The sequence below is a fragment of the Ananas comosus genome, linkage group 8 (genome assembly GCF_001540865.1).
Source record: "Ananas comosus cultivar F153 linkage group 8, ASM154086v1, whole genome shotgun sequence".
Taxonomy (NCBI): Eukaryota; Viridiplantae; Streptophyta; class Magnoliopsida; order Poales; family Bromeliaceae; genus Ananas; species Ananas comosus.
The window spans coordinates 9,906,014-9,925,245 of NC_033628.1; the positions used below are offsets into that span (position 1 = coordinate 9,906,014).

A 19,232-nucleotide genomic window follows, 5' to 3' on the forward strand; every position below is an offset into this window, starting at 1 on the left:
ACCAAGTTTTTTGTCAGGTTCAATTTGTTCAATTGAGATCTAAAGTCTTGATCCACTTCAAAATATTATGGATCTGATCAGGTTTTCTTTGATCTCTAAGTAACAAACTTAAACCAATATAGTAAATTGTATTCGGGTACGTTTTCTTTTTTTTGCTGGTACTATCAAATCAATCACAATAAATTCATCACCTGCTGAATGAAAAATAATTGGCAACATTCTCACATTTTTATAATTTTCTTTTGAAATGTTCTGAACTCTTTATACTGTAATAAGAAACTATAAAGCAATACACAAATACATGTTACACATGGGCACAACATACTTTGATCATTCACCACTCTGAAGCTGATCATTAAACTCGTTTATTCATTTTATTAAAGACGCCTTCTTTTATTTGCGACAAACTTTCTTGCTATAGCATTTGAATACTAAATTAGTTGTTGGGGGCTCTAGCGTTCCATAAAGCTTTGAGCACCTTTGAATAACACTCTACCAACTTGTCAGTTTCTGGAATGTGCTCCTTCACGGCCGCGACGGAGCCGAAGCGCTCTGCCCATTTCGCTAAGAGAGGGAACTTCGCCTCGTCGATGAGTTTAACATCCGATATCTTCTCTATCGCCTTCACCCAGCACAGAAAGCTCCCGAAAGCGATGTCGAGATAGCCAATATTGTCTCCGCCGAAGAAGGGTTTCCCTTTGAAGCTTTTCTCATAAGCCTCTTCTAGCAAACTAAGTCCTGCGAATGATTGCTCTATAGTTTCCGCTTTCTCTTTTTCGGTCTTTACTTTTATAATCTTTATTGTAGCAGAAGCCACTGCATATAAAAAGAGGTAGAAATATAGAAAAAGACTTCATAAATTTTTTGGTTTATTGCAATCTCGAAGCAAGTAATCAACACATAAAGTAAGTTAGAATTAAAAAATTATGCACTATTATCTGAAATTTTGTAATTAAGACTTGAATCCATATCCAAAGCCCCTCCCAAATCCAAAGTCACGCCTTACCACTGGATTTGCTTCATGGGTCAAAATTTAGATGAATATATAATTGCTTACAGATAGGGCATTGTCATAAATGAAATTACTAAAACAATTTAGTCCAATATTCTTGTCACCGGTCTTTAACATCTAGCAACCAGTTTGTGTTTGGCCTAAATAATTTTAGGATCAGTTGCCCTGCTGATCAATCAAAATGATATCCGAAAAAGCAAAAGTAGGACCAAACAAACTCCAAGTCTAGAATAACGTACCGTGTCGTCAATATAGCGGGCCCAAAAGCGCGCGATGGCACGTTCATATGGATCTGAGGGAAGGATCGAGGGCCCAGTTCCGGCCCACACATCGTCGATGTATTGGACGATGATCGCGGACTCGCAAATGGGCCGATCGTTGTGGATCAGAACTGGCACCTTCTTGTACACGGGGTTTGATTTGAGCAGGAGCTCACTCTGATTTTCCCAAAGTTGTTGCTCCAGATACTCGTAGCTCACCCCCTTGAGCTGTAAAGCAATTTTCGCTCTAATCACGTATGTACTCGCCCACGCCCCTAAGAGTTTCACTTCGTCTCCTGACGCTGCCATATTATATGGGAAATAGTTTTCTTACAAAATTTGGTGTGGTTTGGGGGTTTATGTTGATGAGGGTATTTATAGAGAGGTGTGAAAGGAGTGGTTGATATATAGGCGAGGAAAATGTGTGCACTATGACTTCGAGGCGGCTCGTTGAATTAATGGTTGATATATAGATAATTAAACACAGTAACGCTTTGCGACTAGCATCTCTAATTAGTTGTTTTTATATTATTTTTAAATTTCTTACACTATCAATTAGAAATTTTTATCATATCTATACTCTTATATGAATCCCCAATATGAAATAATGACGTGGCAAGCTCTCATTTTTTTTAATTTACGTTTCATCACCACTTCTAAATGCTCAACCCTTCACCTCTCCACATTTAATTATATTCATCATATTCCACGAATTAGTGAGCTTAATTTGTAACTCCAATCTACTCCCCTCCACCATTAATCCCCCCACCCCCTCTTTTGCATAATATGTTATCAATCCCCAATATGAAATAATGACTTGGCAAGCTCTCATTTTTTTTAATTTACGTTTCATCTTCATTTCTAAATGCTCAACCCTTCACCTCTCCACATTTAATTACATGCATCATATTCCACCAATTAGTGAGCTTAATTTGTAACTCCAATCCACTCCCTTCCACCATTAATCCCCCCACCTCCTCTTTTTTGCATAACATGTTATTTTCCATGCAAAAAAGAAGATTATCATCTAATCTCTCACCTCACACTCATCTCCTTCTCTCTATCTCATTGTGTTAACAAAGATTATGAGGATAATGAAGAAGAAGAGTATGCCAAGAACGTTGTCTCCTTCAAGAAGTATTGTCTTGTAAAGTCCAGTCGTGGCCCATATAAGTGCTCGCGTAGGCCGGTCTGCGTCGAAACCCTCGCTCGCCGTGAACTGTCCCAACCTTGGCTGCCTCCTCGCGTGGCTCGCGCACGCCCACATTGGGCCGAGGGGAGCGACGTCCTAGCCTCCTCTTCGCGGGGACGTTGTGCGGGAGCTCGCTTCTCAAGAATCGCAAGGATTTCTTGGTAAATCAAATTGTTTAAGTATTAGGATTTCTGTGATTGATGTGATAACAAGACTGTATCGGTTTAGATATTGCAGTTTGGTGATGCAGATAAGGTGTTTGTTCATAGATTACAATGAAAATTCAGAAGTGACTCAGCACAGGAAACAACTATCAGCTGAAAATTAAGAAGATGTATAAGGTTTAGATGAGTAAGAGAAGTGCTCCAAAAAAGTATTAGTTTTTTTAAGATTGATGTTTTTTGTTTTATTTTCATCTTATGACCATTTTTTTGAGTAAACACTATTGTGGGCAAAATTCCTTTCGTAGATTAAAAAGTATGATGTGGAGACTGGAGCCTGAGACTCCACCCAAAATTTTCTTAAGCCAGAAACGTTAAGTTATTATTTATGTATTTCATATGCTTCTAGCTATGATTTTATTTTTTAACAATTGAATTTAGTCATACAAATTGACTGTGCTTAACATGGTATAACTTCCTATAAGCTGTAAATATAAAATTTTATTAAAATTTTAAAAATTTATTTTTATTATCTACCCGCTGTATCGCGCGGGTCTCTACACTAGTAATTATTAATATACGTAGGCTCATTTTTAGATATTGAAATAAGATATCTAATAATAATTTATTCCAGATTAAGAATTTCTTATAATTTTTGAAATCTGAAGTTTAATTATATTTTATTTCTTATTAAAAAAGACCGTGTTGTCTATAATTTAGTAAAATAATATATTTTCTCTATAAAATAATTTTAATTTGTTTTCAAATATTTTTTTTTTTTTGAAAGATAGATAACACGCCACCCGCTTCATTTATTTTATTTAAAAATAAAATGTGAATCAACAAGGATTCGAACTTGGGTCTCATGTATCAATCACTAAGCCCTTTGCCACTTGCTCTAGAAACGGTCAATATTTTCAAATATAATTTGAAGATAAAAATATAACATCTGTTATCTATACTGAATGTTCAATCACACCCCTCATCAAATATTTATGTATTCAATTTGACGAGAATAGTTTACAAGAATAAAATTTTAGAGACTCGTGTGGCTTATGGATGCATACAGGGCGGATCCGGCAAGAAGGGTTCTTCCACCTCCCGAACCATTTCTTTAGCTGGTCGGGACGGATTCGAGAATGGATTGAGTTTCGTTATATTTTATTGCTCTATTTACCACTCCGTTCCAGATAAGTCAAAGTGCGAGTTGTAAGAACCCGACCCACTAGCAATAATAATCCGTTGAGCTCAAACCACCGGCCTAAAATGCTTAACTTCAGTTTTAATTACTAGCGTGTAGGTTTCATATAAACTGATCGGAATTAGTATCCCATCCTATGTGGGATTGTTGAGGCGTTACACGAATAGAGTTTTAGCTGATATTTGACGGATCGATAGGAATTAAAGAATGAAGGATCTTCCGTCTTCCGTTTTATTTTCTCATCATGTCAGATGGATTCAAGATGAATTATTATTTTTTTATTGTTTAATCGGAGCGGATTAGGGTGGGGGATCAATGTGGGAGCTCCGCCAACCCTGAATCTATTTGTATCCTATGTGGCTTATCTACCTTCTGCTCAACTTAAAAAGATTTAAAGTCGATTGTTCTTAACGCAAATGGCAAAAGGACTTGAGGGTTGGTACCCGAGACTCAAATTCAAATTCTATTTAATTCATATTTTCAGCTAAATTTATTTTTAAATAAAATAAACGAAATGTGTATTATGCTACTTTTCTCGTTCAAAAAAAAAAAAACTTAAAAGACTTAAAACTGTCGGTGGAAATCAAAATTGATGTGCATGTACGACATTAAATATACCGTTCGTCATTGCTGATGTATGCTTATTTGGCTTTTTTTTTTGTTTTTTGTCTTTCTATTTGATTTTTATGTTTTTTTAAGGGAGAGTGAGATAACTTCTCTATTGAATTTTGTGCTTGGGTAAGAAGATACTGACATTGCTATCGTCAGCTAGTCAAACTAGCCTATTAATTTTAAGGCGCAATTACTTACATATTCTTAAAAAAATTTTAACTATTTTATTTTTCCCTTTTAAAAGTTAATATTAAAAGTATTTTTTTAAAAATTTTAAATCCTTTTAAATATATTTTTAGAATTAAATTTTGCTAAAAAAGTGTTAGGAACACTGTTGCTACTGTAAAATTATTATTTTACCTTTTCAAATTTATTCTTTTACTGTCATCAATTTTTCTTATTTGCCCTTAAGTTATGAATAAAATAAATATTTTTTTATTTTTAATTACCGTAGAAATTTAACTTAGATTTAATATGAGATTACTTAACAGGCACTAACAATAGAAGTATTTTTAAATAACGGATAAATATATGAGCGATATGTTTGAAAAAAAATAGGAAAAAATAAAATATTTTAGAAAATTTTAAAGGCGTATAGATAATTATCCCTAATTTTAAAGGTATAGATTTGACTATAAATTTTAGGCTGGATTTTATTAGTTATCCTTTGGGGCAATTTGACTGGCATTATTTTGTTTACTCCAGTACAGTAATGTATTATCGAATAGTGCCTATGTAAATTATTTCGTTTGATTTGTCCTACATATTAGTAATCCTCACAGTAAAGTCTAATATTCCAACAATATTCTTTTATATACAAATTTATTTAAAATTTGAATCTAAACTTTGTAATTATGTTTAAACTTAGATTTTAATTTAATGTTAATATTGGTTCGAATTTTAAATTTAGGTTTTGTTTTTAAGTTTGAATTTTAAATTCAAATTTTGATTTTAAATTGGAATTACAAAATTTAAACTTAAGTTTTTGTTAATTTAGATTTTTAATTTATATTTTAAATATAAATTTAAATTTTCAATTCAAGATTTTAAATTTACATTCAAATTTCAATTTAAATTTCCAATTCAATTTCAATTATGATTTCAAATTTTATATTCAAATTCTAATTTTGGATCAAAACTTAAAAGTGGTTTTTGAACAAAAGTTTTAAATTCAAATTTAATTTTGAATAATTAAAATTTAAATTCAACTTTATTCAAATTCTAAAATTGAATTCAAGTTATGAATTAATATCTAATTTTGAGTTCAAATTTTTTTGTTCAAATTTTAAATTCAAATTCAACATTTTAATTCTAATTTCAAATTAAACATCAAAATTTAAATTCTCGTTAAAACTTTAAATTTTAAAATTTAAATTCAAACTTAAATTTAAAAAACTAAGGTTTCCACGTGTGACGATTAGTTCCATATTAGAAACTAAAATTATATTGTTGTTATCTATATATTTCTTTTTTCTCAAGCTAATTGCTTGGGAGAAAATGAAAGTTATGCTTTTGACTAAACACATGCACACACGACACGAGCACGAGCACGAACCAGGCTAGGCCAGGCGGGCTGCGCACGGTTCAGGCACCTGATTTATTTTTTATTTTTTAGTTTTAATTTTATCTTTATCTTTTGGGAGTTCTAATCCTTTTGAAAATCCCAATCCACATCTTGTATAATTTTAGGCTTATCTTGCGCTACACGGAATTGACGTGTTAAAGCAAAATTTTTGCCTTTGATATATATATAATGGAGTTTGGGCCCAAATACCGGCCCAAAATGCTTAAGCCCAGTTATTATTACTATATATCCAATCACATCCCCATTCCTATTTTTATCCGATGTGTGATTATTGGATTAAGACCCTGACGTTCTCGTCAGTCCAATCACACAAGAGTCCAAGATCATCAGGTGATGTGAGACTTGTCTCGCTTAGCTCTGTCATCCAGATTCTGGCATAGCTGATCATCTTGTCATTCAGACTCCGGCATATTCCGTCACCTTGTCTTTCAGATCCTGACTCAATCGAAACACACTCCGGCATATCCTGTCACCTTGTCTTTCAGACCATGGCTCAATCGAAACACGCCACACATTTTCGGCTGGTGATTGGCTCCGATACCAAATGTAAAGACCAGTCTACTAACAATAATGACTCGTTGGGTCCAAACACTAGCTCAAAATGTTTAAGCCCAGTTATTATTTCTAGCGTCTAAATCTCTTATATATCCAATTACATCCCCATTTCTATCCGATGTGTGATTATTAGGGTGTAACAAGGTTGCATGAGTTCAACCTTGTACCTGGGCATATCTGAGAGCAAAACCCTACTCTCTACCTAACCTTCTTTTATTTCTCACCATTGATCTTTTGCGCTGATTTTTACCGAGCTTTCTAATATTTCGTTGGATCTCCTAAGGTTTGCTGGGTTTATCTTACGCCACCTTGAAAGCGTGTTGACAGGGTGAAATATTGACGTTGTATTGCTGAAAGTAATTGCCGGAAAGCCTTACACGTGGAGGGACAATTTCGTTTCCAGAACAGTACTCTGCACACCTCAATCCGCATACCTTTTCTATTCCTTTTCACTACAGTATTTATTATTTAATTTTTTAAAATTTTTTTGGAAAATTGAAATTAAACTCTCGAATTATTTTTAAAAAATATTTTACTAAAAGATCAGAAAGATTTTCCAACACCCCACTTACCTACCAAATAGAAGAGGTGCGCGGGCAATCAACTATTCATGAGGCATATGTATCAACCGATTAGATAGTAGTATGATCTCTCTAGCTCTCTATGAGGCATAAGTGTTAATCGATTGGAGAGTAGTACAATCTCTATCGACTCTTCATAAAGCATATGTGTCAACCGATCGGAGAGTACTAGGACCTTTCTGGTCTCTTCATGAGGTTTAGTGTGGCATGTGACCAACCAATAAGTGGTTTGGGACACGAAGCAATTTGGATAGATCTATAACTAGTGGCATAGTAGCACCTTGATGTAATTGAGGCATTGTAGTCATAAAATTTAATTAACGCATTTCTAGTAAATATAGAAATAGTTGTTGTTATTAATTATCCTTCTACTCATACCTCTTTTGGACCGAGTGTCGAACATCGTTTTTGGTGGTTGCATCCATCCACTGAAAACTTTCAGTAGTTCTCAATTCCTGTAGTTATCTCTTTTTTAGATTCTAGCAACGCCGGCGAGACAAGTGAGGGCAGCAAGGCCATCACGAAATAGAGAACCTAGAAAGATCTAGATGTACTTGTTATATTTTGAAAAATAATGTGTTGTAATATTTTGAAAACCAAATGATGTAAGCCTAAGGAAGTTTATTTAGTTGAATGTTTGTATAGTAGTTGTACTCTAATGTATCTCACATACATATCGTGTATTAATATACAGGTTGACGTATGTTACTATTTTATTCGGGTAGGAGAGTTATTACCCATTCGCGGAGTCCGTGCGCTTGCCCGAGCGGGCCCAAATTGGAAGGTCTCAAGGCATGATAGATAGATAAGAGTGGTATCAGAGCTTAGGAAGAGTTCTAGGTGGTTTTGGTACGATGATAAGCCTTAGAAAGATCCTATAGATCTAGAAATGTAAATGGTGCCTGAACCTTGGAGATAGTGGTAACTGGGTCTTGTGATGTTTCCAAACCAGATGTACGGAACCAATTGAGAGAAATGATCTTTTATTCTTAAACTAGATGATAAAAAGGAATGTCCCGCGAGGATTTTCACTTAATTGGGTCTATTGTCAATTTTGTCTACACATGTTCAATATTCTTAGACGATTACATTATGCTTGGACTAATATCTATTCTAGGAAAAACCAAGATTCTAGATTTAATATGATACAATAAACTTTTTTTCGATTCATTCCCATCCAATTAAAAATATATACTTTTGGGTTGATTTCTTGCTGAATCGTAAGAGAAAAAATCTTTTTCTTCAATTTATTGTTGATTTTTTTTTTCAGTCATAGTATTCTTATCAATTTTGGTACCTGACATTTGTATTGTCAGAATATTATCATGAACACTCATATTGTCAAAATATTATCTGCTATTATATGAGCTAAAAGGTTCAAATTGTTACGGCGGTTAGATACGATGCATATTCTTTAAGAATAGTAGATATTAATTTGGCAATATCAATTCCATATATATAATTATATTTTGTCTTTTAGGGTTGTATGTTTTGTCATTGCTGTTAATTTGTTGCTAATTTGTTCTTTGATAACCGCACATATTTTAAATGAGAACCAGTACTTAAATGCAAGCCGACAAAAGAAAATCTACACTTGAAATAAGGCTAAAATGCGAGCTGAAATTAATTAACCACTTACCCTTGTGAAAAAAGAAAATTGAAGCATTTGAAAATGAGGTAATATAATTTTTTAGAGCATGCAGTTTGTGAACTCGTAGAATTTGTACTTATAGTTCAAATTTAATTAGGTTATTAAATTTGCTTTGTCTGTTGTAAAATAAGATTTAATGTCGTTCCATCTGTAAACTTTTAGATGCTCATTATTTTGGGGTTTTGTTTCATGAGTAAGAAGGAAAAAAAAAATTCTCTCTCTTATTCCCAATTATGAATTAATCAAAGATCAACCATGAGGAAAGATGGGATTGGATTGAACCAAGTTTTTTGTCAGGTTCAATTTGTTCAACTGAGATCTAAAGTCCTGATCCTCTTCAAAATATTATGGATCTGACCAGGTTTTCTTCGATCTCTAACTAACAAACTTAAACCAATATCTATAACTCTATATGAATCCCCAATAAAATTGATGACATGGCAAGCCCTCTTTTTTTAAAATTTTTTAAATTTTTTATATTTTTTAATGGTGGTTCATTCTTCTTTATTCTTACATTTAATGTTCTTAATAGTTATAATTCCATTAATACTCACCTCTTAATTACTCTTTAATTTTATTTATATCTCCTTTAAATTTTTTAATAGTGAAATATTTAAGACATCTATCTATACTCTTATATGAATCCCCAATAGATAAAGCTGATGTGGCACAACATTATTTTTTTGAATTTTTTTTTAAAAAAACAGCAATAGAATAAATCAAATAATGACTAATTAATAATTAATAATATAGTATTATTTATTACCATATACAAGACTGTTGGACTTCTCAAATAGTTAATAGTTATTCCCTATAAATTAATTTTGAAAGTTACTAAATTACCATATTTTTTCTTATANACTGTCTAATTATTGCCCAAGAATAATTGCTTCAGTTTTATATGTTTATATTTTTACTATCTTATTATATTTAATGTTGCTAATGATAGCTATATATTACATGCATATGTTTTTCTTTCCTAATTAATTAAATAAATACTATATTTTAGATAACAAATTAATATATGGTAGTAAATATAGCTTCTCCAAATCCTAAATCCTAAAATCCCAACCTTTCCTCTCCCTCCGCACCCTCCCTCGCCACCGCCCCTCCGATCGGTGGCGCCTCCTCTCCGCCGGCCCCGCCGCCGTCCACACGGCGGTGGCCATCTAAAAGGAGACCTCGGAGGAGGAGCGGCTAGAGACCTTCCTCCGCATGGCGGACCTCACTACTGCCACGTCCGTGCACCCGCAGTTCGAGCGGATGATCCGCGAGGCCCTTGACGAGATGTGCGCGGCGCTCAAGGCCGTGGACGGGGGTGCCGCGTTCAAGGAGGATGTGTGATCGCGCCCATTTGCAACAATTTCGAACTCTTATACGACCCCCACTCTTACCCTCGATCACTCCTTTCTCGAAAAAAAGTAAGAACTCTATAAGTTTTTAATTTTTATCCGCCGCATCGCGTGAATTCCTACACTATATACATTATTACTAAACTGAAAATATAACTAAAATATCTCTATTTCCGATATAGGACAACTCATTCTTTTTTATACTATTCATAAAAATTTAGGCATAGAGTGGAGTTTAATATCTAAATTTTTTTCGACAGCTTTATTTATTTATTTATTTATACAGAATCTACCCGCTGCAACGCGCGGGTGCCTTCACTAGTAGTAATTGTATTCGGGTACGTTTTCTTTTTTTTTGCTGGTATTATCAAATCAATCACAATAAATTCATCACCTGCGGAATGAAAAATAATTGGCATCATTTCCACATTTTAATATTTTTCTTTCTAAACGTTCTAGAGTCTTTATACCGTATAAGAAACTACAAAGCCATTAATACATGCCACACATGGGCACTACGTATTGTGATCCTTCACTACTCTGAAGCTGATCATTAAACTCGTTTTTTCATTCTATTAAGCACACTTCCTTTTATTTGCGACAAACTTTCTTGCTATAGTATTTGAATACTAAATTAGTTGTTTGGAGCAGTAACGTTCCATATATCTTTGAGCACTTTAGAATAAAACTCTACCAACTTGTCAGCTTCCGGAATATGCTCCTTCACGCCTATGACGGAGCCGAAGCGCTCTGCCCATTTCGCTAAGAGAGGAAACTTTGCATCGTCGATGAGTTTGATACTCGATATCTTCTCTATCATCTTCACCCAGCCCAGAAAGCTTCCGAAAGTGATGTCGAGATAGCCCACGTTGTTTCCGCCGAAGAAGGGCTTCCCTTTGAAGCTTTTCTCATAAGCTTCTTCTAGTAAACTAAGTCCTACGAACGATTGCTCAATAGCTTCTGCTTTCTCTTTTTCTGTCTTTACCTTGATATACTTTGGTAAAGTAGGAAACCACTGCATATAAAAAGAAGCAGGGATACAGAAAAAAAAAAACACTATATAAATCTTTTGATTTATTGTAATACCACTTAGTAACAAACACGATGAAATATGTTAGAAGTGAAAAGTTATACACTACTATCAGCAATTCTGCAATTGAGACTTGAATCCAAAACCCCTCCCAAATCCAAAGTCACGCCTTACCACTGGTTTGGCTTCGTGGGTCGAAATTGAGATGAATATCTAATATTTGCAGATAGGGCATTGTCATAAATGAAATTACTAAGACAACTAAGTCCAATATTTTTTTTCACTGTTCTTTAACATCTAGCAACCAGTTTGTGTTTGCCCTAGATTATTTTAGAATCAGTTGCTCTACTGAATCAAAATGATTTCCGATAAAGTATAAGTAGGACCAAACAAACTCCAAAGCTAGAATAATAACATACCGTGTCGTCAATATAGCCGGCCCAAAAGCGCGCGGTGGCGCGTTCATATGGATCCGAGGGAAGGATCGACGGCCCAGTTCCGGCCCACACTTCGTCGATGTATTGGACGATGATCGCGGACTCGCAAATGGGCCGGTCGTTGTGGATCAAAACTGGCACCTTCTTGTAAACGGGGTTTGATTTGAGCAGGAGCTCACTCTGATTTTCCCAAAGTTGTTGCTCCAGGTACTCGTAGCTCACCCCCTTGAGTTCCAAAGCAATTTTTACTCTAATCACGTAGGGACTTGGCCACGCTCCTAAGAGCTTCACTTCGTCTCCTGACGCTGCCATATTATATGGGGCAATATATATAGTTTTCTCGCAAAATGGAATCGTTAATAAGTAAACAATTATTCGGAGATGGGCAACAAATTTGGTGTGGTTTTGGGGTTTTATGTTGATGTGGGTATTTATAATAGAGAGTTAGGAAAGAAGTGGTTGGGTAGGTGATGAAATGTGTGGTGGAATATGTTAGCTTTGTGGAGGTTAGTTGAATGGTGCTATAGATATTTAAATACAGTTGAACGCCTCGTCTTGTGTCTTTAATGAGTTGTTTTCATGTTGATAAATAATATATTATTCTTAAGGGGCAATCTGAAAAGTTTCAAGGTTTTTTTAATTTACTCTATTTAAAAGACTAATATAAAAATATTTTTTCGCTGTTTTAAATTCTTTCAGATATATCCTAAGAGTTTAATTTTGATAGTAAACTGTTAAAAATAGTTATTATTTCTATAAAAATACTAATTTGTCCTTTCAAATATATCCTTCTACTGTCACCAACTTTTTTTTTTTTATTCTTAAGTTAGGGATAAAAAGGTATTTTGATCTTTTATCCTTTTAATTAAATATGTACTTTTACTATCACAAATTTTTCTTATTTATCCTTAAGTTAGAAACAAAAAAAATATTTGACTTTTTTTTTTTAACTCTGATAGAAATTTAATCCGAATTTAACCAAAGATGATTTAACGGATCCTACTGGCAGAGTTATTTTTGAATAACTGAAAAATATACAATGGATATGTTTTACACAGAAAAAAGTAGGAATATATATGATGTTTTAGAAGTTTTGGAAGATATATAGTTAATTCTTCTTACTTTTAAATTTCATACACAAATTAATTAGAATTTTTTTTTCTTATATTTATTAATATATGTAGCCTTATTTGGATATCGAAATATTATATTTAATAACAGCTTATTCCATATTAAACTTTTTTATAATATTGAAAACTAGAATTTTAATTTTTATATTCCTTAGAAGGTCATGACGTCTATAATTTAATTAAATAATATATTTTATCTATAGAATAATTTATTTTATTTTAAAAGATAATTTAAAGAAAAAAATATGATATCTAACCTTGAAATTAAGATGATTAATCACATAAATGGGTCAACTACATGAGCGTGCTTTTCCATTTTGGATCTGATTTACTTCGTCGTTGCTGATGTATGCTAATTTGACCCATCTCGAGAAGTATTTTTATATTGATTTTTTTTTTTTTTTCCGAACTTGTCTTTTGAATTTTGTGCTTGGAGTAGAAGATACTGACTAATTATAGTGATAAGCTTAATTTTATAAGCCTTTTCTTATCTGTTGGGCCCATTTGGCTCTTATTAGGTAGTACTAATTATTTTAACCTAACTAGTAATTTTTTATTTTATAATTAATAATTTTGTGTTATTATTATTATTAGTGTCAGTGGTTTTTTATATATCTAATCATAATTTTCGATGTGGGACATTGGGACAATTGGGATTTATCTCATACACATAGTCCAATATCATCAGACGATATGAGATTTATCCCGCTAGTCTTGTCTTTTAAAGCCTATTATAGCTTGTCATTCCCTATTTCTGGCTTAAGCTGTTATTCAGACCTTGCCTCACCGAGACTCATCTCGCACTTCCAGCGAATGATTGGATTTGATATCAAATGTAACAATCCAACCTGCTGGCGATAATAATTCGTTCAATTCAAACCATCAACTCAAAAATATTTAAGTGCTATTATTACTAGGGCACGAGGCATCACATATTTTCAATTTGTATTCTTTTTTCATCCGATGCAGAATTATTGGGACATTACGTAGGACTGTAATCGGTTCGGTTTGGTTCGGTTTTGGGGTAAATCGTTAACCAAATCAAATTCTTTGGTTTGAAGAAAATACATATGAGGCAAACCGAACTAAGAACTGATCCAAACCAAACCAAATTAATTCGATTTGGTTTCGTTCAGTTCGGTTTTACAATAATTTTTAGATTTTTTAATAAATTAATTTATAATTTGAGATTCAAAATTGAATTATTATGAAATCACACACAAAATATTTAAACATAAAATATAGTTTTAAAAAATATGTTGATATAATTTTGATTTGATCATAAATATAAAATTTTAAATAGTTTAGATAATAAGTGTGAAATATATTACTATTAGTTTTGGGTTCGGTTTGGTTAAGTAATGTGTTCAAATTGAACTGAAACCAAAATCCAAATTTTAATAAATTTCAAAATCGAACCGAACCGAAAACCATATAAATCGAATCAAATAGTCTTCTTTGATTTGGTTCAGTTTGCTTTCCTATTTGGAACCAAACCGTCTATTTGGAACCAAACCGTGCACGCCCCGTCTTTATTCTAATCGTAAATTAACACATATTTCGGCCATTTTTATCATATTGGCTTTATGGGTAACATGATATCAGAATTAATCATAAATCCTTTTGTTTCCAAAAATTCTGATTTTGATTTCGATTCTTATATTTGTCATTTTATACTAGACTGATATTTTGTCTCATAGTAATAATATAAAAAAACCAAAATTAATTGGTGAAAGTATATGGATTTTATATGTTTTATTTTGCATTTGGAAGTAGGTAATAAAATTTTAAAAGTTTTAATTTTGCTATCTATTCTTGCGATATATTTAGTTTAAATATATTCTTATCAAAACTTGACAGCATTTTTAATAGTTTTTGACATATATTATAGCTTAATAGAATATTCTATTATTTGATAATATGTTTCATTACTACTAATAAAGATATCAAAATTTAAACAAATTTAATTCATTTTTCCTAAAAAATAAAAAATGGAAAGTAATGTAAGACTAGCTAATCGCATTATGGAATTTCGTATTCGAATCAGAACTCATTTTAAAAGTCGAAACTCATTTTATCAAAATTAATTTTTGGCTCAAACTTCTTAAATGAATTTTACAGTCAAATTAAATTGAATGAATAATAGTGTTTTACAAAGTGTTAGTGTTATGAGTGATAGCATGATAATATCTAAGAAATAACATTACCACTGTATTAGCAACATATTGGTATTTAGTCAAATTTAAATGGATTGTACTCAAGTTCGAATTCTATTTGATTCACATTTCTAGCTAAGTTTATTTCTAAATGAAATAAACGAAGCGGATAACACGCTACCTATCTCTCCAAAAAAAAAGAAAAAAAAAAGCCTATAAAACCAGTATAGTAATGACCATAATTGTGCTCTTTAATATCGCCGAAAGTAGTTTGTCGTCCTTTTGACATACCTTAGCATTGAAAATGTCATACAAAAATGATGCCGATTTGCACAATTCACTACAACAAAAACGGGATATAGTGACACTTTTAAATGTCGGTATAGATCAAAAAAAGTGTTGTTGGCTAAATTACCGACACTTTTAAAAAGTGTTGCTATATGTGGGGTCGCTAGATATATAGTGACATTTGAAGAGTGTCGGTACAACATAAAAAGAATGCTGCTAATTTACTAATATTTATTTAAGTATTTAACAACCGCCGGAACCCTACCTCATCGACTGCGGCGGGGGTGGAGGAGGAGAGCGAGGGGCTCTTCGTCTAGGATTTCAGTGGATTGGGTGAGAAGAGAAGAAGAGTTGGTGATTGATTTTTCTTTTTTTTTTTTCCTTTTCTGTTTGTAATCGGCCGAATGAGCTGGGTGGAGTGGGTTAAATAGATAACTTTTATTTTTGATTGAATTAGGCTTTATATTTAGGGCGTGTTTGGTTCGCTTCTTTTTCACCATGGAATCGGAATCGGAATGGGTGAATCCGTTTGTGGGTGTTTGGTACGCGGGAGTCCCATTCCGATTCCGATTCCCGAGTGGAATGGGAATGCTCCAATCACCCCTTTTTTCAATCCGGCCTAGGAGGCCGGATTGAAAGTTGAATCCGGACGGAATGGATATTTATTCGGATTAAATTTATTTTTTCAACTTTTTAAATTAAAATATAAGTTAAATTTTAAAAATTAAATATATAATTTTAAATTTTAATTTGAACTTAAATTAAAAATTAAAATTTAATCAAGTATTTTGAATCTAACTTATGAATTTGAATTTAAATTAAATTTTAATTTATATGAAGTTTATTCAAATTTTATTTCAAACTTAAATTAAATTTATGGATTCAAATTAAAATTTAAATTGTAATTTTAAATTTGAATTTGAATAAATAAAATTTTAGTTTCATATTTTGAATTATCCACTCAACTTCAAAGATTAATTTATTTTAAAAAAATAGATTTAAAAATTTGATATTATTTAAAAATTTTGATGTAAATTTTTAATATTTAATTTTTAATTTGAATTTAAATTAATATATTATAAAGATAATGTTCGTATATTAATTTGATTACGTTTTTTATATCCACCTGAACCAAACACCAACAATAGGAATGATTTATTCCGATTCCGATTCAGGTGGTGAACCAAACGGAATTAGGTAATGAGCCATTTCGATTCCGATTCCAGCTTATTTTGATTCCGATTGCGATTCCAACTCCGACTACGAACCAAACACGCCCTTAGACCTTAATAGATTTTTTTAAAAAGTTTTGGTATAAATGGAACACTTATACAAAAATATCCCAAATATATGTCGCTATAACCTAATTTTTTTATAGTGAATTTTGAAGATTATCCATTATGGAAATAAGTCGAGTATGTTATCACGGAAACTCTTATTGTCAAAACATTTTCTACTATTAGACGAGCTAAAAGGTTCAATTGTTACAGCCGTTAGAAACGATGCATATTCTTTGAGAATAGTAGATATTGCTTTGGCAATATCAATTTCGTATCATCTTACTTTCTCTTTTAGGATTGTTTGTTTTTGTATTGCTGTTGTGTGCTAATTTGTTCTTTAATAATCGCACATATTACCGACCGTCTCTAGCGCAAGTGGCAAAAGATTTGGTGGTTGGTATCCAAGATCTCAAGTTCGAATCTAAAATAAAAAATATCGCACATATTTTAAATGAGAACTAGTACTTAAATGCAAGCTGAAAAAAAAAAAAAAAAAAAAAAAAANAAAACTTTTGTACTTATAGTTCAAATTTAGTTATTAAATTTGCTTTGTTTACTGTAAAATAAGAGTAAATTAACTTTCATCTGAACACTTTTATACGCTTTTTTGTCAGATTAAATTTGTTCAATTGAGATCTAATGTGTTCGTCCGGTTCAAAATATTATGTATCTGATCTAGTTTTTCTTTGATCGCTAACTAACAAACTTAAACCGACAGATAGAGCAAATTGTATTAGAACTTTCTTTTTCTGCTAGAACTGCAACCATGATAAATTCATCACCTGCAGAATTAAAAGTAACTGGCATAATTCCCACAATTTAACATTTTCCTTTCAAAATGTTCCAGAGTCTTTATATTTTTTTTTTTGAGAAAAAGATAGCAAATTATCTGCTCCATTCATTAGGCAAAATGAACTAAGCATAAAGGATGAATGAAAGAAACTACAAAGCAATACACAAACGCATGCCACACATGGGCACTTTGATCCTTCACTACTCTAAAGATGATCATTAAACTCATCTATTCATTTTATTAAGCACGCTTCCTTTTATTTGCGACAAACTTTCTTGCTATAGTATTTGAATACTAAATTAGTTGTTTGGGGCACTAGTGTCCCATATAGGCTTGATCACCTTCCAATAAAGCTCCACCATCTTGTCAGTTTTCGGAATGTGCTCCTTCAAGGTCGTGACCGAGTCGAACCGCTCTGCCCATTTCGCTAGGAGAGGAAACTTTGCCTCGTCAAAGAGTTTGATACCTGATATCTTCTCTGTCATCTTCACCCAGCATAGAAAGCTTTCGAATGCGATGTCGAGATAGCCCACATTGTCCCCGCCGAAAAAGGGCTTTTCTTTGAAGCTTTTCTCGTAAGCCTCTTCTATTAAACCGAGTCCTACGAATGATTGCTTTATACCTTCTGCTTTCTCATTTTCTGCCTTTACTTTGATAATTTTTAGTAAAGCAGGAAAACACTGCATATAAAGAGAGGTAGAGATAAAAAAAAAAACTTCATAAATATTTTGATTTATTGCAATATCACAGAATAACCAATACGATAAAGTTAGAATTGAAAAGATGTACACTACTATTCGAAATTATGTAATTGAGACTTGAATCCAAAACCCCTCCCAAATCCAAAGTCATGCCTTGCCACTGGTTTGGTTTCATGGGTCAATATTTAGATGTTATATAAATAATGTACAGTACTTAACGGATACAATATTTTAATGAATGAAATCACTCAATTTTTCCATCTAACAATTTAGTCCACTATTCTTTTCGTCATTCTTTAACATTTAGCAGCAAGTTTGTGTTCGGCCTAGATTATTTTAGAATCAGTTGCTCTACTCAATCAAAATGATCGTTTCCGATAAAACATAATAAGTAAGACCAAACAAACTCCAAATCTAGAATAACATACCGTGTCGTCAATATAGCCGGCCCAAAAGAGCGCGATGGCACGTTCATATGGATCCGAGGGAAGGATCGAGGGCCCAGTTCCGGCCCAAACTTCGTCGATGTATTGGATGATGATCGCCGACTCGCAAATTGGCCGATCCTTGTGGATCAGAACTGGTACCTTCTTGTACACGGGGTTTGATTTGATGAGGAGCTCACTCTTATTGTTCCCAAGTTGTTGCTCCAAGTACTCGTAGCTCACCCCCTTGAGTTCCAAAGCAATTTTCACTCTAATCACGTAGGGACTCGCCCACGCTCCTAAGAGTTTCACTTCCTCTCCTGACGCGGCCATATTTTATGGGAATTGAAATAGTTTTCTTACAAAATGGAATAGTTACGTAAACAATTAAATGGAGATGGGCAACAAATCTGGTGGGGTTTTGGGGCTTATGTTGATGAGGGTATTTATAGAAAGGTATGGAAGGAGTGGTTGGATAAGACTATGACTTTGTTGTGGCTTGTTGAATGGTGCTACAGATAATTAAATACAGTAAAATGCTTCGTGTCTAGTGTCTCTAATGAGTTATTTTTATGTCGATAAATAATATTATTATTTTTAAATTTCATACATCAACTAATTAGAATATTGTTTGGACATCCAAATAAAATATTTAATAATAAGGTATTCCATATTAAAATTTTTTCTTATAATATTGGAAACTAGGATTGTAATTTTTATATTCTTTAAAAGGTCATGACATTTATAATTTAATTAAATAATATATTTTAGGCCAATTTGTATAAAAAATTTATTAATTTTGATATTTTGAAAATGTATGTTATTTTTTG

At 32.6% G+C, this 19,232-nt stretch overlaps 3 protein-coding genes across 3 annotated transcripts; all 3 read right to left on the bottom strand.

Moving 5' to 3' along the window:
* Positions 355 to 1,682, bottom strand: LOC109714302 (glutathione S-transferase U17-like). Its single transcript, XM_020238872.1, has 2 exons — positions 1,248 to 1,682; positions 355 to 816 (listed from the first exon to the last, which is right to left on the bottom strand). Exons 1-2 carry the CDS (start codon positions 1,579 to 1,581, stop codon positions 437 to 439), a joined length of 714 nt encoding a protein of 237 aa, XP_020094461.1. The 5' UTR covers positions 1,582 to 1,682; the 3' UTR covers positions 355 to 436.
* On the bottom strand, positions 10,565 to 12,044 carry LOC109714294 (glutathione S-transferase U17-like). Its single transcript, XM_020238862.1, has 2 exons — positions 11,612 to 12,044; positions 10,565 to 11,177 (listed from the first exon to the last, which is right to left on the bottom strand). Exons 1-2 carry the CDS (start codon positions 11,939 to 11,941, stop codon positions 10,797 to 10,799), a joined length of 711 nt encoding a protein of 236 aa, XP_020094451.1. The 5' UTR covers positions 11,942 to 12,044; the 3' UTR covers positions 10,565 to 10,796.
* LOC109714295 (glutathione S-transferase U17-like) lies at positions 17,362 to 19,022 on the bottom strand. Its single transcript, XM_020238864.1, has 3 exons — positions 18,821 to 19,022; positions 18,406 to 18,745; positions 17,362 to 17,956 (listed from the first exon to the last, which is right to left on the bottom strand). Exons 2-3 carry the CDS (start codon positions 18,733 to 18,735, stop codon positions 17,576 to 17,578), a joined length of 711 nt encoding a protein of 236 aa, XP_020094453.1. The 5' UTR covers positions 18,736 to 18,745; positions 18,821 to 19,022; the 3' UTR covers positions 17,362 to 17,575.